Raw genomic sequence first — 22,577 nt, 5'->3', positions numbered from 1 at the left:
TATGTTACCCCAATGCATAATCAAATCCAGATAGGAGCTACTTACAGTATTACTGATTGTCCAGCTTAACACACTCTCGTTCAGTATGTACTGACTGCAAGGTAAGGGACAGCAGCACACAGAGACTTATCGTCGGAGCCGGGGAAAGTAACATAGTGACAGTGACAAAAGACAGAACTGAAGTTGAAGTTTGTTCCAGACAACCTCACCGGCGCAGTCCTACAAAGTGTCAAATTGGACATACAAACTTGAGCGAACGGAGAAAAGCAACATAATGGGAGGCATGTACGGTAGGTTCCATCAGACCAACCACATTAAATGATCTAATTTTCTCCTTCCTGTTCTGGGACCAGTTTGCAAAGCACACTGAAACATTTCCCCCTCAGTCATAAGTGAAAATGTGACTCATTTCAGTGCATTTTTCAAATTAATAAACTGCCGTTCCCACCCATCTTCTCCATTCCAGTTTCATTCCTCTTTCCCCCCCAAGTCTCTCTTAAGTTGAACTCAAACACTTTGGCTGCTCGAAGGCTTGCCTGGAGGCAGACAGGAAGCTGTGCATAATGGGAAGACGGTGCCTCCCGACCTCCTTTCTGAAACACTCTTCCTGTCTGGGAGATGTCACTGCACACATACACACTCACACATTGGGATCAAAGAAACATTGTGCCGCTCAGCGAAATTCAAGGGTTGAAGGGTTTTTGAAAGCCAATGAGGATACAGATGAGGAAGATGCTTGTCTCCAAAATTATAAGAGCCTCTAGTTACTTAATTGAAACTTAATACTTTTAGCACTTTGCAAGGTATCACAAAAAATATTTTTTCTGTTTTTGAATGACCCTTTTAGATACTTATTTCATTAGTAAAAGTGCTGCTTCATCCCCACAAATAATTTAATCATTCTAATAATAAAAGACAGATGCAGAAAGTAGAAGTTCAATAACTTTCAGGTTGGAAAATGCAGCTAAGTAATGACGGTGCTGTCAAAGAAGCCAGAATTGAAAAGTGACGATACAGAAGCAACTCAGGTGCAAAAATACAGCGTACTTTTTCCAACACAACGGCAGCACTACCTAGCAGGGTTTTCAACACAAGGAAATGAAAGCTTTGTGAAGAAGTTTCCTCCTGGTCTGATGAAAAAGCCGCTTGCTGTGTGCTCAGCAGAAAGACCTTTTCTGCTGCACTCGATGGCATTGACAGGCCAACGTCTCAATCGATGAACCCACGGTCAGACCTTTGCCGAGCGAGCCCCAGACCACAGGCCTGCGCGGGTTAATTGTAATTGCATAGGACAGCATCTGTAACACGCGGCGTGAAGCAGAGAGCTGAACTGGCCAGAGGGGCCGTGGTCTGAGAAAATGTTTAATCTATGACAGTTCAATTCAACCAGGGATGTAAAGAGCTGACGAACCCAAACTGATGTTATCCTCTTTTTAATCAGCCACATCACATTTAGCCACCTGTTTGCCCTGAGATTCATGGATTTAGATGCTCTATAAGAAGTATCTTTCTACTTATCTGTATCATGTTGCAACATATTTCAAACAGATGGGGTCATTGTCCTTGGTTTACATTTTGATGGACAGCTGCACCAAAATCCTGACTCAACCTTCTACTTAAGTTATAGTTGTATAAATAAGAGCAGAAGTGTGGTGATGCAGGCGAGGGAAGAGGAATGCTAAACAGCTCAGTGAGCAAGCAGAAGATTGTGAATGGTTCAGGATCAAGAGAGACATTTAAAGAAATGGAAGGAAGCCCGGCTGGTGAAAAAGAGAAGAATCTTCAAAGTCAGCTCTTTTCCTCGTCGTAGCCACCCCTGGAGATCAGATCAACTACGATCCTAAAACCTAATGAACTAATAAACACTGGGAATTAAATGAATATTACATGGGGTTTCATTAATGCCAGCCAGCAGACTCCAAAAATAATGAAGGCGAGAAGTGGAAGTGGGAAGAGACAGTTACTGGAGCCGTTTCTTCTCTGTGTTTACTCAGCATCTGCCTGCCAGAGAAGGAAGCGTTTGATCACTCCTCGGCTGGGTTCTCCTCTCCGCTGCGTGGCAGGAGAAGCCCGGGGAGGCCGTCGAGCACCACCAGGGCCGGCTCATTTGCAACACAAATGCACTGAGCTAATTGTACACGTGCGGGGAGATGGGGGAGCGGCACACACGGTGCAGTGTTTGCAAAATATGGAAATAATTAATCTCATTGAGCTCGTGAAATACCATCAGTGTTGCAAAAGAGGATTTGAGCACGGGCTGGGGATGAGACGGATGATGATAGCAATGGACTGGATAGACGCAGATGTTTAGATTAAGCTTTTCCATTATTGCTTTATCACACGGCTTCTTCAAGTGTATTTTTGGTAATTGAATAAATTGGAGCGTGAAAAAGATTTGGATTTGGGGCAAAGCAACAGGATTACGTGTAAAGCAGTTTTATTTCCCATTCATGAAACAATGCATGTGCATATGCTAACAGGTCAATCGTGCATTGGGTGTGTGGAGTGGAAATAGTAAGAGGAAACTCACTAAATACTGAACCCAATTCGTGGAACATAATACCCGGACATACAGACCCGTAAAGCCTTCGGCAAATGAAGGGTTTAAAATGGATTTCATATACAAAGTCATTACTTAAACAGTAGAGTTTGAAATGTTTTTTTCAGTTGTGTCATATGGACTCCACCGCACTGACTTACAGGGATTTAGCTAAGGTAGTCCACCTCCTGACCTTCCGACGCTGTGACCTTACAAGCCTCTTTAATCAATAAATCAAATGTAAAACAAGAATGATGATGCTGTGTAGTACCTTTAGCAGCAGATAGCCTTAGCTTTCAATTAACAACTCCGCTGACCATCAAGGCCGCAGGAGGATTTGTGAAAAAAACATACGCACACCACTGACACCATACACTGTCGGTAAACTACGCCAGCCGAGGCGTTCAAATTAAAGCCTTCTATAAACTGTTAAATGGTTACTGACATTGACAAATAGCATCACACATCAAGGCATATGGTTGAAAGCAAAGCACTATCCATGTGGTGTGTGCAGTTTCTCTTCTCTCTTGTGGCTATTTAAAAACAAGATGACATCAGGCATCTGTTTGGAAGCTCAGCAAAAGAGGCTTTTTTAAGGGAAAAAATACCTCCTAGGGACCCGGCTTCAAACACATGAGTGTACAAGTGCAGCCACATGGACTCTCACAAAGAAGCACAAGGACAACCATGCACATGCACGCACACGCACACGCACACGCACACACACACACACACACACACACACACACACACACACACACACACACACACACAGACAGACGAGCCGAGTCTCACATTCACACCACTCAGCAACGTCCTCTTCAGTCCATCGGTTAGTGGAAAGAGAAGGAGTTAAGGACCTGAGGCGGCCCTGGAAGTGTCCTCTAATAAAGCAACTGAAATGTAGTTTTACTGGGAGGACAGTATGGCGACTGTAACTCAACCATAACTGACATGTTAAGGTTGAGGGTCACACACACACACACAAATGCATGCACACATTCAGCCTTTGAAGGGAATCAGTCTCGCTCCGTGAGCATGAAAAGAGCCCAGATGTCAGCGCTCTGCACAAGCCGCCGTTTCTCTTCAAAAGTACTGTCCTTTCTTTGTGGATCTTCGTCCCCTTTCTGTACCTTCCTCATCCTGTTTTACTGCTGAGAACCGCCTGGCCGGACCAACCTTACTGTGGGTGACATCACGTGTACCTCGTGCTGTGGGACCGTGCAGTGGCAACCTGTAACCAAACCTCAGCAAAGGCAGTCTCACCTCCCTCTCTGGGCAGCAGCATCAGCAGCAGTGGCAGCCTGAGCCACCAGCTCTCTCTCTGTTGCTCTCCTCCTCAGTCACTCTCGCTCTGATGCTGAGATATGATTTGGTGAGAGCAGAAAGGAGTCAAGCATATCGATTCTGCCTCCGCCGCTGTCTCTCTCCATCATTCCAGCGCTCTCCACTTTCTCTGCCTCTCCATCCATTTCTTTTCTTTCTCTCTCTGGCGTGCAATCATAATAACCCCTCTCCTAGACGCCCAGGCAATAAACCAGGGCCTCCCTTCTTCCTCCGCACATCTCCCTTGGCGAGGACAAAACCAATAAAGGGCTGGCTTAATTACAGCTGCTGAGTGCCGCCAACACCCGGGTACGACACCGTGGGGCTCAGGGTGGGCCGAGGGTGGGCTGAGCGTGGGCGAGGTGTGACGGGATGTTACAGAAGCACCACACAGGATACAGTCTGCGTCTCAGTCTGACTCCCACACCTAAACCCTCAAGACACTACTTTATAGTACTCAAAGAGATAAAAACAGAGGTGATGGTAGTCTTGAGGCTTGCTGGGGAAATGTGGGCAGAGACAAAGAGAGGATAATGTTCTCCTCTTCCTCAACAGCTACTGCTGAAGATTCCTACAGCCAGGCATGAATGTAACCCCCAGTGGCTGCAGAGGAGCAGCTTGATTTTTGCTTCCACGAGGCTTTAATGTGTAACTGTGGGAATGTAGAGCAGGGAATTGCTAGAAAACACAACTGACTACCCTGGATCAAGGTGATGGCGAAGGGAGGGAATGCTCTGGATCTATGTCTCCTCCTCCTCTTCCTCCTCCTCACCTCTCTCCTTCCTTCTACCCCTTTACTCTTCTTCCCTCCTTTCCTTTCCCCCAGTTCTGTCACATCAACATGAATCTGGGGCTCCAGGGGTTCAGAATCCCGCAAGCTGCAGCCTGCTATGTCTGCCTTGTCTACAGCTCTGTCACCATGGTGACTGATGCCTGGGTGTTCCTGCCTGCTCCTGGTACTATCTGTCTTCTCCTTGCTGTTTTTCGTCCACTGCTTTGTCTCTCCAGTGAACTCTACGACTCACATCCACACTACTTATTTTATCAAGGCAGGCTGACACAATACAAAGGTAGAAATCAGTGTGTGTTAAATGCCACATGCATGAAAGGCTGGATGGGAGAGCTTAATGAAGACACTTAAAGCCTTCAGATGTGGAATAATCATGTCAGTGTGTGATTTCAAAATTAATTTCATGGTGTAATGTAAACAGTAGGAGTAAATTCTGTTTAATTCTTTCTGTCTCTCTCTATTAGTTTATTTTTATAACCTACAGTAAAACAGCAGACCTCCCTTTGAAGTGCCCGGCTCCTTCATAAGGAAACAAATGCCCAGACATGTCCAGATGCTGCCCAGAGATGTCTAGTAATGTGTGCAGCATCAGCTGTCACTGCAAGTGAAGGTAGTAAAGCTCTTTAATAATCCTGACAACCACCTCCATCACTGATGTGATTACAAGAAGAAAAGATAACATCTACAATACTGCTATTCCCAAAGGTTAGCTGCATTTTAACAGTAGTTTATTAGGAAAACGTCTTAATACGTTACACGTCTGTTATGTAATACTGCTCTCCCAGCAAATAATGAAAGGATACATGCGGCACTTGACAAGCACCTGCTGCTTAACTAGCACAGTAGGACTGCTGCAGACAAATTAGCTGCCACAGATGCAATGCTAAAAGGCAAATCAAATGTGGGTCCTGATTGAGCAGGAAAAGATTCAGGATGGAAAATAAGTCAATTTGAATCATGCTGATTGAATGTCATTACAGGAATTTTTTTTTCTCTGTTATGTATTCATATTTCCGCTGTTTGTGACAGCTGATGTAAAACCACAAAGTTACTCAAGGGGTGACAGAGTTTCAAATTCAATTCTGCATGACTCATTTTCAGTATATTTGTGCATTAACTCTGTGATACGTTAAGAAAAAACACTGCAGCATATTGTGTCTCCGGACACTTCAGAGTAGCATTTTGAGATAAAAATCTGCAACACAGCCGTTTAAAGGTGTCCTGCTTCACCTCTTTTCATCCCACTGTATGTTGCTTTGTTAGAAAGAGCGTTCCTTGTTTTATCGCTTTCTCTGTATTTTGAATCGCGTCCTGCTGACATTGAGATTAACAGACAGGGAGAGCACGTCGTCATGTATATTTATCAAACATTACACCTTGTCACTATGGCAACCCTATCGGTGGAGGGGACAAGTGAGGAGAAGAGGGTGAGTGTGGGAGGGGCGAGTAAGCCCCCCTGGCTTTCTCCCCCTTTTCCACTTCAGAGGAACCTTCAGTGTAGAACTGACAGTGGTGGAAAAGAAGTTGGTTTTCCTGCGAATGTACAGAATGTATAAGCTCTAAAATGCAGAAGTGCACAGCTGCATATGCGCCGTCACTGCAGAAGGACAATATATGAGAACGTGGGATGAAGTAAACAGCTGTGAGTGCGAGTATGACTCACTAAAATCACACCCAAGACTGTGCGGCCCATTTGGAATCATTAAAGTGCAGCCATATGGCTTTTATCTAATATGCTGGGGTTTGAAACACGCTGATGCTTTCAATACATTGCATCTATGCAGAAAATCAAATACAGCCATTCACATCCCACTTACACTGTATCACACACTTTACAAAAGGCTCATCTGGGAAAAGACTACAAGATGTGTACCACAAATTCAATAACATCCCTTCTAATGCTTCAACAGCAGTCCGACAACAGACACACTCAGGTCTCAGCAAGCACAAAGAGCTGCAGCAGCGGATGGATGATAGGGGGAAGGTGTGTGTGTGTGTGTGTGTGTGTGTGTGTGTGTGTGTGTGTGTGTGTGTGTGTGTGTGTGTGTGTGTGTGTGTGTGTGTGTGTGTATTAGAGCTGGGGGGGGGGGGGGGTGCGAGTATGGTTGCAGCTTAAATGTAGTGACCACTCAATTCAAAACCATTCAGGCCTTCTAAGAACAGATCCCCACACCCCATCAGGACCTCTGCTGACGCACACATGCATAATACATGTGAGCAGGATCTAAAAGCATACAGCCCATTAGAAAGCCCGGCCTGGGCAAGAAAGAAACAGAGAAAGAGAAAAAACAGACTCGCACACAAACAGCTCTGATCGAACGGATGGCGAAGCTGGCTAGTTACTGATAACAGCTGCATCTTTGCAGAGTTGTGTTCTTGTGTAGCAGCGAGCTACGTGATACTACAGACCTAGAAATTAGTGCACAAAGAGTGTGACACTGGCTGCATCATCCTGCAACGGTAATAAAAAATGAAAACTGTCGTACCAACTGCAAATATGATCATTTATCATAAAAATAATAGGTTTGCTTTCAGCTACGGTTTCTTCTGAAGGATTTTGCTGTGAAGAAAAAACCCCGCCCGTGATGGAAAATAAGTTCAATTTAATCAGTCAGATGTGATGATTGCTGGATCACAGTTTCCAGGCACAGAGCCCCCTGTTCCGCCCTTCCAGTGCCTGAGTGTTCTGGCCATGTAATGTGAGGTGGCAGAGAGCCCAGCAATGCTGTAAATTATTTCTGACGGTAGGGTGGGGGACAAGAGGGAAAGACTCGCAGTCCCCAGAGACAGACAGTGGATGGCGTGGCGATACGGGGCCTGCATCTATAGCGAGACAGAGAAGAGGGCCCGTGTGTTTTCTCGGTCCCGCGGCTGAGGAACATGGGTCTGTTTGCAAGTTTAAAGGACTTCTGCAGTCTGTATAATGTGTCTAACAGCTATGCTTGGCCAAATGACCAGAAGCCTCTCTGTGTGTGTGTGTGGGGGGGGGGGGGGGGGGGGGGCAGAACATTTAGCAGACTAATCATAATGTGCTTCAGTGCATCTAAGTGAGATCCAACTTCTTTCTCTCTTTTCACATGCTACACAAGTACCTCTTTTCAAGTATCTTTTTGGCGCTAAAGTGAAAATACATAAGGTCTGTGTCAACCACATAGTTCCTTTTTTAAATAATGAAAATATGTTTGCTCTATTAGTCTAAGTATAGATTTCATAATTCAGCCGCAATATATGCATATATGCTTGTTAATGGAATTCTCCAGTTTAGTCCTAAATGATTAGGTAACTGATACCTGTTATGACTTGCTCCACAGTGGCCTGTGTTTGAGTGTATATAGTAGGTGGGTGAATGTGTGTGTGTGTGTGTGGGGGGGGGGGGGGGGGGGGGGGGGGTGTTGGGGGGGTGGTGTTTGCACTCATTTCCAGCTCTGGACTCTTTAAGATGTACATTTCCCCTCCTCCCTCCCTCCCCTCCCCCCCCCACCCACCCCCACGCTCTCCTCTCAGGCACGACAGCAGCAGCAGCAGCGACAGCGGCAGTACTACAGCACACATGCTGCAGCAGCGGTGCGCTGGGGCGTACGCGCACGCGCACACATACATCCAGGGCTACGCGCACAGCACACGCACACCTCGATGTGGTCACAGTGTACCATCACGCTTCATTTCATCTCCGACAGACAATCGCGATGCACGCGCACATAGCAAACCGCGAACGATCGCTAATCGGCCCCATCATCCAGCCAGGAAATATCTGCAGCAGCAACAGTACTCGAGGTTGTTATTACGCAGGCTGGCTACCGATCGATAAACGCAACAACCCCCCCCCCCCCCAAAATACTCGTTTGCCATACCAACGGGGAAGCCCTTCCTCATAAATCTGGGCATTTCTTTACAAAGGAATCACTCACCCGATGTTGCTCAACGCCTGCTCGAACAGCTCCGTCTGCAAGATGTTCTGAGGTGCCGAGAAAGCCCCGTTGAAATGTGATAAAACCGAGCTACAGAACTGACGCAATGTCTCAAACTGCATTTTCCCCCTCCGTTTGCTTTTATCCTCAGTAAGTGATCACCCTTTTTCCTTTCACCACCAATACATCCCGAAGCCTGCGCTCTCTCCGGACGCCCCCCCCCCTTGCACACATACACCTCCTCAGTGTTTTCTTATTATTTTTCTCCCGGGGCGCATTAATTGCAGAAAAGACGCCGATCAAGTTCCATGTTCCTGCTGCCGCTCCTGATAAAAAGTGTCCTTAAATGAAACGCATTCCGGCTGGGATCCGGCGGTCATAATGCTTCGGACTGGGAGCGAGAAAAACGAGGTAGTGCCGGTGCTGGTAACAAGCCTTTTCTTCTTCGCGCTGTGGCAAAAATGTGTTCTCGGTGTGCGGGAAGAGGTGAAGGAGCGCCCGGAGGAGAGAAGAAGCGGAGAAGCATCCTACACGGCAGCCAGCAGCAGCAGCGGCAGCATCCCTTACCGGCGCATCAGCTGCTGCCTCACATTCAGCTCATATATCCCGTTGCCTATGAAGAGTACACAGTCGCACAAACACACGCAGTCCCACGTACACACACACACACACACACACACACACACACACACACACACACACACACACACACACACACACACACACACTGAGGCGGATATGCAATCGTGCGGACTCTGTGCCATATCTCTCCATTCTCCAGCCTACTTTGGGACGCGCACAGCGGCAGATAACCCCCAATACAATACAGGGCAGAGAGGCGACGGTGTCGTCAGGTTTTTTTTTTTCTTCTTATATTCCATATCTGGCTTCTGAGCATCGGCTCTACGTGTGTAATAAAGTAGGACTGTCTGTGAGAAAAGGGCACACATAATAAAAGTGTGGGTTTTCCCTAGAGGTTACTTATTTATTTATTTGATGTATTTCATTTCATTCAGACTGGCTGAAGCGTTTCCTTAAAGCTGCTGCATTCATATGGTTCCATTTATTTGTACAGGCTAATCAAACCTCTCCATGGAACCACTTAAACATGGAGCTATTATGATCCTTTCTAAAGACATTGTGTAAATGAGTCCTGCTACAGTCTATACAAGCATAAAGGAGCATTTCCTGAGCGGGAGGATGATGAGAGACATCGTGGAAGAAGGTGAACAGACTCTTCTGAGAGACAGAATACCACAATGAAGTATCCATTCAGCAGCTACTCTGTACAGTAAAGCAGGCCTTGTATTAAGCATGATGGAAGACAACTGCATGTAATATGTAGACTGATAGGACTGTGATAATGTAAGGATTAGAATGGTTCACCGAGTTCCTGGCAAAACAAAATGTTGAAGCCCATATGGAAAGATACAAACCTCTATGATACACAACATCATTTGTTTACAGTTAAAAGAACATTCTTCTCGATGCTATGAAGCTATGAAAATAAGACAGAGTGATCCAACCTGTACAACCAGGACCCTGAAACAAGTGAAACTCATCACTGAGCACCTTCAGTTTATCATTGACTTCATTGCCATTCCTGCTCTGACATGTCAAAGTGTCTGCTGTGAAAAATACCTATTTGTTTAATGAGTAACATGTCGTTGTAACTGATATAGTGAAAGGGACGATTATATTGGACAAGGCTGACTTTGGGTTATCACTTCCAAATATGTGGTTTAGTAAAACTGAGGATATTTTTAAAATGTTCTTCTGTGTCTGATTGCTAGTGTTGCTTACTGGACTTAAATGTAAGGCTGTAAGTCAGGAAATGTACATTTAATAATAATTCAAACAAAACCTCAACGATCAGTGTCAAAGTCAAATATCTGTCCATGTTATTGATTCATTGCAGAGTTGTATAAAGCGGACGGAATACATGGATAAAATGGCCTGTTTTTGGTACACACTTCTGAACTGACTAGGTTACAGCAATGATGAATTGAACTATACAAAGCTACTCTGTGCTGTTGTGGGTGGGCTGGATGTTAAAGGGCCAGTCCAAACTGACTCTGTTCTTCTTCCTCTTCGACCATATTTGGCATGCTGAGCGCTGCCGCTGCCACTGCCCGGCCGAATGTATCTAAAAAATGCAGAATCTGGAGAAATTCCTCCAGTGAGTGTGTTCCAATCCCAGTGTAATCATTGTTGTTTCATCAACCTCACCCAACACTGCAGCTGTCCTGCCGTATCTGTGTGTTCATTCAAATGACACCTCGGAGACCGAGACAAATTAGAAGCCTTCCCAAGTTATTTCTCCTTATAAATAGGCCGTCAGCTTTTCCCCTCCTCTCTTCAGCAGAACAGATCCAGGAGTTAATTTAAACATTCTTTAAGATTAATGAAAGTGGGTTCTGGTGCTTATGCAGTGGGAGTTCTATTTATGGACTCTCTGCTATCCATCATCAGCACTATCCTGTGAATCCTCAGACAGCCAGTTTCCTGTTGTGTCACTGCAAATGTAGGCAATGCCAAAGCGAGAATTGCTCCCTGGTACCATCGCCACCTCTCGAGCCATGCAATCAATTAATACAGAGTGGACTGGAACAGGAAGTGACTGAAGGCTTGGAGCACGACAGGGCAGGAAAATAAATATAGATGGAGTTATAACAAAGCCTCTGAGTGTGTGTTTTTATTTGTTACTGTTGCACAGTAGCTTCATTACAATGTGAAGGCATGGAAAGTATGTTCAATTAATGGACTTAAGGGACAGGAAGATGAAACTGACAAGTAATTTGGATATATCCATCAACATTTCCACTCAGAGAAAAATACCAGCCAATTCAACATAAAAGTTTTTCCGAGATCTTTTCTTCTTTTGTTGACTCTGACTGTATTAAGAAGTACATTGAGTGGCAGACCAGATGTACGATAAGCACACCGACAGGAATACGCGACAGGGTTAGATCCACCTCCTTTTCCTGCTGCACCTCTCCTTTAAATGTGTGTGTGTGTGTGTGTGTGTGTGTGTGTGTGTGTGTGTGTGTGTGTGTGTGTGTGTGTGTGTGTGTGTGTGTGTGTGTGTGTGTGTGTGTGCATAGTGTCCATACATGTGTGATTATGGTCTAACTCAGTGCCACCCTTCATTTGGATCTCCACTGTACTGCACAACATGCAGTCCACATTTCCCAACACCCCACTGGGAAGTCGGGTCTCTTTGGCCGAGACAAGGGCATCTGTTTGTCTGTGGACTGCTTGACATGACGATGGAAGGGTTACAGAGAACAAAGCCTTGCACTGAACAAATGTTGAGTTACATCTGAGAAGGAGCAAACAAGGACATGAGAGGTTTTCTGAAAGGGCTCTGCTGAGGTAAATTCTAGAGAGTGTACAGATCCTGTAAGCTGCTCTTCCTCCCTTCAGAAGAAGAAAGAGGAAGGAGCCCCCATGTGGACATCAAAGTAACTACCTTATTTGACACCACTATCAAGGAAACGGGCAACCGGATATAGTATCCACGAGGACAGCATGTCCGTGTCGTCGGCATCTGAGAGCGCTCGACTCAGAGGAGGCACTTAGAGCATGTGACAAATGGAACACAATGTGCTGCATTGTAATTAGCCTGCTCTCGCTTTTTGACTCCAAAAACATCCCAAAAAACCCGTAATTTTCAAGAAGTGCAGTGCCAGAATTGACAAAACAGAGTTATTTATGTCTCCAAAGATGTCTCTGAGATAATATAAAGTATAGCAAACTCCTTTCACCTGCCAGGACGTCATCCTGGCTGAATCAGACATGCAGCCATCTGGGTTCATGTGTGTGTGTGTGTGTGTGTGTGTGTGTGTGTGTGTGTGTGTGTGTGTGTGTGTGTGTGTGTGTGATAGGGAGACTGTGAGTGGGTGGATGACTGCTCTAGAATTGCTGAGTTAGTGCCAGATACAGTATATGTGTCTCTGTCTCCTTTATAGGCCTTATATGCTCCATGTAGCAGCCATTTTATTTGGGCCCTCGACTGGCGTGCCAGGAGACGTTGTTCTTGTGCCAGACTTGAATGACTCTTCTACACAACAGCCACAGATCAGTGCTAATGCTAAAAGTCTCCCTGCAGATACATCAGGCACCTTCACTAAGCAGTGATCAAATTATCAACCTGAATTTACACAACAAAACAACTCTGTGTAACACATACGGAGCACTGCACACACACTACTGACCTGTCTATGGGTGCGTCACCGGGCCCCGAGTATCGTAGCCCCGAACCGTTGTCAAGGGACGCCTGTCTGGGGAGGAGCCCGCCGTGAGGTCTGCTTCTGTCTGACACTGGTGTCAAGTCCCCTGAGGCCCCCTGGTAGGGGTACAGGGACGGGTCCTGCAGTTTGGCCTTCTTCCCTTGTGGCCCCCCCTCAAACACGCCCCGCACCTGACCGGGCCCCGAGCCGTAGAACCACGCCCCCGATTTGGTGAGGATTTCTTGTTGTTTTCGGCACAGGTTGCATACCCACATAACCTGGCGGGAGGAGAAGGAGGGAGTTAACAGTTTGAAATGGACAGACACAGGTTGTCTTATAGGCTCCCTATGATGAGTTGTGATGGAGTGACGTGTGTGTTTGTTTTATCTGAACTGTAACACAACAGTGAGGCATGTTGCTGTTACTGGGTGAAAATCTTTAAACATTCAAAATGTCAACTTTTAGGAACCAGGAATTAAAAAAATTGCTTTGAAAGGCCTTTTAAATCAGAGTTTGGAGTTTTCACCCCACAGCGACAATATTCCTAAACATTAATGACAATTTATGTTGATGAGGTGAAGGATGAAATACTTTACACATGCAGCAGCCTTTGATATCATTGAAAGCTAAAGTGATTCTGCATCAGTTTATTTTATTATTATTATTATTATTATTATAAGCCTGTGAGTCCATCTTTTAGTGATGTTTTAGTTCCATTAAAGTGTGCTAACATTACACTGCTAATTTCTGTTATTTGTTATAAAGCAGTGTATGCCTATTAAACTTGTTTTTGTTTAGTGAACTGAAACAGCACAGACTCTACTGACTGCAGAGGTTACACATATAGAATAAATAGAGATAATCAAATGAGGGTTAATACCTATTTGTTCCCATAAATGTAAAGGAGTAGCAACATTCCCTGTATGTTGTTCTCGCTGCTTGCCTACGCTGTGCCTTCATCTGCTCCACAGTGGAGTCCCAGCACCACATTAGCCTCATAAATCCAGGAGCAGACAGGAGCCCTGATCACATTACACACATGTACACGCACACTCACTACATGTTAAAGCTCCGCCTTCTGTCTCTGGTCATGTTTGTGGAGAAAACTCATGTGATTTTTATTTGCAATAACTGCACTGATACCTGGAACAGTTTAATCTGAATCTCACTCGGGCCTGCTTCACATAACAATACCTCTGTTTTCTAACAGTAAGCAACTTAAAGTGATATCTAAGTGTGTCTAAGAGGACTAACCTGACCAAATGATTGACAGGCTAGACAGCCAGTGGGGCAGCCAAGAGCTACTGCCCACAACCCCCCCCGCCCCCACCCACCCACCCACACACACACACACACACACACACACACACACACACACACACACACACACACACACTTCTCGTTACACAGGCCCAATGCTGAGTCAGTGCATTACTGTTATTAGTATGAGCGTGCCTTGAATTGACCAATGTGTTATTTCTGGATTGACTGAACTCTCTTAAACTGTGTTGGTCTGTATAGTTACTGGCAGCACAGGTTCAGGAGCTGCATTTGTAGCCAGAGCCATTAACCACTACTCCTGATCTCAAGGGCTGGCTGGACGTGAAGCACGGGGAGATGCAGAGTGTTAAACTCTGTGATAGAAAACCAACATTAAAGGGGTCGGCCACCTGATGCCACGCAAAGTCTTTACACTAAAACATAAATACAAAAAAAAGATATGTTTTGGGGAGCCTGGGTGGAGTAGAGGAAAAAAGTCAGTGTCAGTGTTCATGGGTGGGGGGTCAGTGAGAGATCATGTCCCTGTCACTGAAGTAGTGACTTACTGGTTGGTCAAGGAAGGCCGCCTGTACAAAATCAGTGCACCAATCTGCCATGACACCGCTATAGCCTCTGTGTGACACTTTCAGCTGACAGCTTGTTACATCGTCAGACTAACAGTGTGAGATATCAGCAACAAGAAGAGTGTCGCTGGTAGTCAGGAGTTAGGATTTCAATATCTAAGGGTGTATCACCGTCTGTGTGAGGGAGTTGGAAGTTAAACTTGACATGTGGAATCAGCACTAATTTGATCTAAAACCCTTTGCAGGAGAAGTCAATTAGAATTCAAAAGTTTCAACCATAAAGAGTGATTTACTGTCAGATTAGGAGATTATGTGCTGGTTAATACACAAAAACACAACAGAAGTAAAAAAGGAGAACTGCTTTTGTGTTTTTAACTACAGTAACACAACAAAAAAGTACCTAAGCTTTGCAAAGCAATGACAGTTGACTGTAGGTAGGAAAAGACTGCATGACCTGGAAGAAATGTCACTGAGCATTACAAAGGTGGTCATCCACTGTTCTCTCTTCAGTCAGAAAATCTTCCTCTCTGTGATGCACTATCACTGAAACAAGCAGGAACATGTTCCTCTGTTGCTTTTAGAAACGGAAAAAATATAATTTATACAACTATAAGGAATTTGCTCAGATACATTTCAGATGCAGAATAGAAAATCTCCACACTCACAGACAGGCCGTGTGTTCTGGCCTCTGTGATATTGACACATGTATGACCAGCTATTAATTTTACAGATGGTCTATAACTGTGCTGACACACAATGGAAGCAGGGAGACTACAAATTGTGCTTTATGTGTCCTGGAGGAGTGCAGCCAGTGAGGCCATGACTGCCTCATTTAACTGGGGTCATGGTGAGAGCTCTGCAGTGAACCATGAGTCATCGGCTGAGACCCGGGAGCCACCTAGGCCAGTGTTCCTGCTAATCAACCACACGTCCAACCAACGCTTCCCCACACCTGGACATCACACACATGTACATACATACGGCGCTTGTCTCAAAATTATCACAGAACTGAGAAACGATTTTGGACTTGTGCTTCTCATCTAAACCTCCAGGATGTTTAGATGAGATGTCTGCTGACAAAGCACTCAAATGCAGACACATGAGCAGAGGCTGCAGGTATCCAACCTCAAACAGAGGAAACCCGATATATATTAGGGTGCTGCATCGAATTCATCCAATGTGGACCAACTGTCAAAGTTTGGTTGAGACTATCTATCGTCAGTCCTGTACTAGTTACTAAAAAAACTACGAATTCAAGGCAAAAATTACTCAAATTATGCAATGCAGCAAACATGTTAATGCTGCTAAAACAAACAAAAAAAAGGTAGCTGGTCCTAAATACATCAGTCTGGGTGAAACTTAAATGATTGGTGCACATGTGGTAGAGGATGCTTTGCATACTTGTGTGCAGTAACAAAAAAATGGCAACATACAAGAAACTTTAAATTCAAAACTCTGCTTCCAATAAAAGATTTTCACTGCACTGATTTTCTCAATTTTTTTTGTCAGCAAAATATCCTCCTCATTAGTAATAAGAAGTCTGTTGTATGTTCCACTGTTTAAACAATACTATTAACTGAACTTAGCATGCTACATGGACATTTTCAGTGGGAGGAATGTTTAGGTATCTGAAAACATTATGCATACTTATATATTCTACAATAATCTATATGTCCCTGTATATAATGTATATAATATGCATTTGAGAGTTTGATCTCTAAAACACATTATGTTGTACCTGCGGTTAATTACTGAGAGCTGCCCTTCTCTCTGCTGCAGCCTACGACCTACATATTTACCCCTCCAAACTGCAATTAACACAGAGTCAGTTGCTGTGCACCTCTCCAGTCTGCCAATAATAATTAACCGCCTTCTCAGCCCTTGGACTGCACATGTCAAGCTCTTTTATCTCATCAGTGAATACCTAATCGCATATTAGCATTCCAAAAACGCAGGCCAACAAAAACGTACGCGGCTCCGGCAAATGTTGAGCACACAGAGCTTCAAACATCAATACTTGGATTTGATTTGCACTTTGGAACCAAGTCAGAATGAAAATGGATGTTTACAAAGAGTATTAGACAGGAGGAGCAAGAAGTAAAGACATTGTGGGGCTGAATTCTCATATATCCAAAACATTAAATGAACTGGTAAATAAAAACAGTCTTTTTTTTAATATTGATGACAGTGCATTTTTTTAGAGGGCTACATGGGCAAGGATTTATTTGCTGATGGCGAAGCACACATAATATCAGCTAAAAGGTTTCTTTTCATAGAACAAAACTTAAGATTACAAAATATAGTCAACGTGTAGTTTGAAATGGGTTTTAACGTTATATAAGGCTCTTTTGAGTCACTACACAAACTCAAAATTTCTCAGATGGTAGAAATAACTAAAAAGATGTACTCGTGCTGCACCCCAGTACAAGATGTGTGACAGTAACAGAAACACGTTGGTTCATTCATTAAACATTTTTGTTCTGCTCTTCGTCACACTGGCAGACATCACACAGCATAAGGCTGCTAACGGTCCATCTCAGGAAGCAGTCCAGAGACACAGTGAGCTCAACCTACACTGACAGGAAACTGTAATAACCCCCAATCACTTATAGACCACACTGACAGTGTCCACAACAGATGCATGGATTGGGGATGACATACATACACACACACACACACACACACACACACACAGGTCAAGCAGCTGTAACAGCCTGAGGTATATTCACTTTCATTGCAGCCATTCTGCTCAAGACTCTCCAAACAGAAAAACACACTCACACACACACACACACACACTTCCCTTTGGCTTAACTCTTCACGGCTGAGTGCAGGCGGGGGGTTGGGGGCAGTGGCCCTCGGGCAGGGCCATTTCTCCCTGTGTTTGCACATTTCATAGTCATTGAACCTTCGGTTAAAAATAGAAAGCTAAAAAAAAAAAAAACAGCACACTCCCACACGTTTCAAACGGCAGGAAGATATATATACTCCATCAAACGTGCTATAGGTAGTTTAGTGAGGCGCTGAATTAAGGGAAACAAACACCAAGTACCATGGGATCAATAAATAATTTCCTTTCTAATAGTTTCTCCTCAGACTCAGACTGAGGCGGTTTTCAGTGAAACCAGCAAATATAATCTTCCAGAAATATGGGTGTTCTTAGGGAAGTTGCAATAGAAAAAGCAAGGATGCCAAAGAAGGAAGGGCGATATTTAAGAGGAAATATTTATCTATTCCATAGTGTTGTGCGTCATATAGCGATATAGTCTCATTACAATGACGTTATTTAGATTTTGAAAAACAAGCATGACACTGCAGAAAATAACGTGTCCTTCAGCAATGTGCTTTTAATGTTATATGCAAAAAAGCATATAACATTAAAAGCACATTGCTCCTCCATTCAGATACTTCCTGAAGGAGTCGAACACTCACAACCCTGCTAGATTTGCAGCAAAGAGAGATCACTGAGCTCTCTCTTGTGGCCATTAAACTGCACTACAACATTACTTAACACGAGCTCCAGAGTGAATCAGCAGTATCCTTCCAGGCATATCACTGTGTGCTCAAATGAGAAGCCAGCCCCAATGTTAAATTAAATCAATGACGTTTTCACATCCATTAATTTTACATTCATTCATTCACAACTGTACGTGTAATGTAATGATTGTCCGGATTTCACGAGGCTGTTTAAAAATGTAGACAGGGCCTTTGAGGTGAGAGTTGTCGCTGCTACGTTAATTTTAGTTGAGAGTTAAAAGAAATGACGTGAGCATCATAGTGGGGCAGTGGTGTGAGATGACCTCCCTGCTTCGCTTCCATCTGAGGAACACATTAAGACTCTTTTCTCTCAACCTGTTTCCTTCCAGCGATCTAATGAAGCAACGATAAGCCAAACCCAATCTAAAGCTGAAGTAAAAAACCAAAGAGATGGCCCAGGCTGCAATATTGATGGGCCTGTAAATGAGCTGTCATAGGTATCATATTGCATTCCTGTTTCTCTCCTTCACCTGAACTGAGGTGAACTGAACAACTCATTAAAGACTCATTGTTCGGGGAGTGGAGTGTTCCTCGGAACATCCCAGTCTGGACCGGGTCCAGCTGAAGCACACAGGCATCAATAAGGATCCGATCAACTACACTCCGGAGCAAATGACTGTCACAGCTGGGGGCTACGTGGTTGTGATGGACTGCAGTGACAGACATTACAATGCAGCAGAGGAAAGTGTATCAACTCCACTATTATTGCAGGCTAGCGTTGTGTGAAGCGGCATGCTCCTGCATATATTTTCCTCCAGCCATGTTGGCTACACCACAGATGTCGACTGTAATGCACCCAAACCCAACGCATACATGGAGGAGATTTCGTTTTTCCTGTTCGGGTGCCAACAAAGCTGCTTGTGAAATTAGGTTTTGGAGGCAATTCTCAAGAATTACAAAAAAGAAAAGAAAAAGTTTCCAGGGCATTTTTGGTGTGGATCATTAGGCCGCCAATGAGAATGAAAGGAGAGCTCCTACATTCACATGCTCCAACACTGGCTGCACGTGGTGAATTACATTTTAATGAGCTTCTAATTTTAGTGTGCGCGCCAGTAATAATAATAGACTTGATGAATATTTATGTTCTTTGTTTGAAGTTCAGAGACACAAGAGAGAGGAGGAAAACACTGTAGAAATCCAATATATGTTTTTGCAGAGAAATGGCTGATGTCTGTCAGACCCACACACCCTTCAGCCTCTCCGTGACCTACATAAACCTGGTTCAATTTTCTGACAGGCATGACGCGCGTTCACTGACGGAACGTATACAGTAGGTGCTTTTACCAAATGTCGGTAAAATGCTGCAACGAACACAATAACTGGCAGATGCTATACTGTCAATAGGACGTATGTTTGTAATGTAATATATAGACAGGTTTTCCAAAAGGAAATACTGCACTACATATTTCCCGGGAGAGCTGAAATGGTCACATTTCTGACAAACAAAATAATCGGTGAAAAACGCGCTGCAGCAGCCCGCATGCTCGCTCAGCTTACCCATGGTACCGCGGAGGGAAAGCGCCGAGTCTGTGGAGAAAGATCGCCGTCTAGAAGTCCCTATAATGTGGGAACAACTGTCCGCAGCTCCCGCTCCTTAAAAACGAAGGAACTGCTCCGACCTTCAGCACCGCGGACAGTTCCAAGTCCAGACAACAGGCTGCCTGCCGGACAGCAGCTGCTGGAAAGACCGTGAAGGTTACACCGGGGACTCACATCCGATCCAGGAAAACCAACGCAGTCGTATTTCCTATTTCTATCCAAAGAGCAATTACAGACTACAAATAAGCCAAATCAATGAAATAACATGACAGATTCCGATCGTGAACGGTGACACGGGATCGATCAAACCGTGCAAACAATCCGGGTCTCAATGTCAGCAGGTCTGCGCGGAGAAAACATGTGAGGTGAGCAAGAACGCGTCAAATCACGTTACACTTCTCACCACCGCTGTATGAGTTCATGTGGAACAGAGTCAGAGCTCTGCTGGACTTGATGAGAGCTCATTACGTATGCGACGCGTCCCGGCTCTGCTCCCACGGTCCAATCGACGGAGAGAGAAACGCGGTTATGTAGAATATCGAGTGTGTTCGCGTTGACGGGAACACTTTGTCACATCTGACTCCGTCTGTACCGCAAATATACCCTGAGCTTCCATACAAAATAGAGCACCAATGCTGTCATCGCCATCGTCCTGCGTTTCTCCTCATGTTGTCAGACAACCGCAGCAGTCAGTAAACCGGGACGTGGCAGAAAAAGGTTCTGGTGCTGTTGGAACAACTGACTTATCGTTATGTTTAAAACGTCTTGAAAGGTTTCATGTGAAAAAAAAATAAATAAATAAATAAATAAAGCTGATGTGAAGCAATTAAAATGATGAGATTTTTTTCTTAAAATTTGAACACACTAGTGAGTTCTGCAACGATGATCTCAGTTGAGGAAATAATTATAAACAGATGGATAAGAGGTGCTATTGTTAAACCAAACTTCCAAATTATCATCTAGAAAAGCAGATGTTTTTTTCAAGTAATCACACCAGCATTTTATTTACTATCAGGAAAACCTCAGCCATACTGTAGCTGTAGCTCACTGTAGAAATCCTTCTACAGCCAATTTGAAAATGCACAGTTGTGTCTCTTTCTGCCAACATAAAGATCTCTAATACAGCTGGGGGAAATGTATATTTAGTTGTATGTTTTCATGCTCTGCAGCATAGATGTAAATGTGTGACTCCCATCATGGTGAAGAGATGAAAATTCATTTATTGTGGGATCATCTTTTCCAAACATTACAAGACATTTATTGTGGGGTCTTTTAACTTCATTATAAGATTCTGTAACATTACATGTAATCCACAGCTCTTTAAATGAATAGAGTTCACTCGTTCCGATTGAGGCTTGTTTAACATGTGGTAATAATTATACAGTTCTGTAAGAACTCAAATTGCGAATACACTGAAATTGAGTCGATAATGATTTCAGTGGTGCCAGTTAGAAACAAAACTAAAAAACAACATGGTCCTCATTAAAACGCTCTTTTTAAATTGATGGAGGAGCCAATAAAATCCTGTAGTCCGTCCCCTCCTATTTCATAGCAGAAACGTTGAGGGGCCGAGAAGCACATATAACATCTTCAAGAGTTACTTTAATCACAAATGACTTCCTCCCCAGAGACTGTTGATTCCTCAGGCCCTTTTGAAGCCACATCAGAGGAAATGGTGGGGAGCTCCAGCGCTACGAGCAGGGATTCTGACGACTTCACAACACTGACACACAGTTTATCTATATCAAAGGCATTTTATATTTTTACCCCCAAAAAGTCACTCGGCACTCTGCACTTCAAGTGTCTGCTGGAGAGGCTGGAGCTACCTGGCACGATCAATGAGCAGTGATTGTTATCAATGCATTTTTATCGGTGTTTTCGTATCTATTATTCAGTGTGTTGTGATAAGATACAATGATTAATGTGACGACAAGAAGAGGAGAGAGTCATAGTTTGAGGTAAACGAGCGAAACATCGTTGCAAGCTTTAATTCCTTTAGCAGCTGTTTAACTCTCAGTCCCTCGCCAGTAGATCATATTCCAGTGTACCATAGCTCTGCTAGCTGTCGCAGACATAGAGACTTGTAAATATTCAATGGCGTTTCACAGAACAAGATCTCTCTCGCCACTGCTGTCACCATCTGTGAGAGAGGGAAAGAGTAGACGCATGGAAAAAGGGCAGATTTCACCACCACCACCTCTTTCACTGATACACAAGCTTTCAGCCAAGATGGTTTGGGCACACCAAAATGTGTCCCTTTGTTGGTCGGGGAGTAATCAAAGCTTCTGTCCGACTGCAACTACACACACCATCGCACAAAACAATCAGCAACTAATAACACAGTAGTCCTGTTGGGTTTATGTGTATACTGGATCCCCACTAATGCCCTGTGGTCATCTGTGCCGGCTAATAATGTGCAGTTAGCGTTGAAACAACATTAAAAACCCCACAATGTTGTTTTTCCCGCCTTCGTCACCTCTGCTGCTCACTTCTGTGCTTCCTCGCCGACCCTCTGACTGACCTTGTCATCTGAACTTCTGCATTCTGCCATAAACGCTTACTCTGCTCACCTGCTGCAGACGAGCATATAAGCAAGTTCTTGGATTTTCAACACATTTTGTAGGCATATGTGCAAAAATATTTCAAATACGGCAGCACTGTGAAGCACAGAGATAGTGGAGTGATTAAGGACAGTGAAAAGAGCCACGTTTCGTATATTTCCCTGCACTGGGATTAAATGTTTACTCCTGCATCTGCGTGACCACTGAATGTCCCTACATTACAAAATTACAGTTATTCATTTTGGAGCTGTATTGCTGCATTAACATCAGTACCAGTGGTTTCTATGGAGAAGGGACTGGG

General features: G+C 44.2%; 1 protein-coding gene across 13 annotated transcripts in view; it reads right to left on the bottom strand.

The window, feature by feature from the left end:
* rims2a (regulating synaptic membrane exocytosis 2a) overlaps nt 1-22,577 on the bottom strand; it is a 141,557-nt gene that overhangs the window by 88,519 nt on the left and 30,461 nt on the right. For 7 of the 13 annotated variants that reach the window (XM_069143429.1, XM_069143431.1, XM_069143432.1 and 4 more), the window contains one exon: nt 12,781-13,073. In XM_069143429.1, the coding sequence (XP_068999530.1) occupies nt 12,781-13,073 (293 nt within the window). Of the gene's footprint in view, nt 1-8,563; nt 9,162-12,780; nt 13,074-22,577 lie in introns of those variants that run through there. The other 6 variants (XM_069143443.1, XM_069143441.1, XM_069143442.1 and 3 more) reach the window with 3 other exon arrangements.

Source organism: Embiotoca jacksoni, unplaced genomic scaffold, assembly GCF_022577435.1.
Source record: "Embiotoca jacksoni isolate LCO1_2020_lvr unplaced genomic scaffold, fEmbJac1.0.p SCAF_11, whole genome shotgun sequence".
Taxonomy (NCBI): Eukaryota; Metazoa; Chordata; class Actinopteri; family Embiotocidae; genus Embiotoca; species Embiotoca jacksoni.
This window is presented reverse-complemented; position numbering and strand designations above follow the sequence as displayed.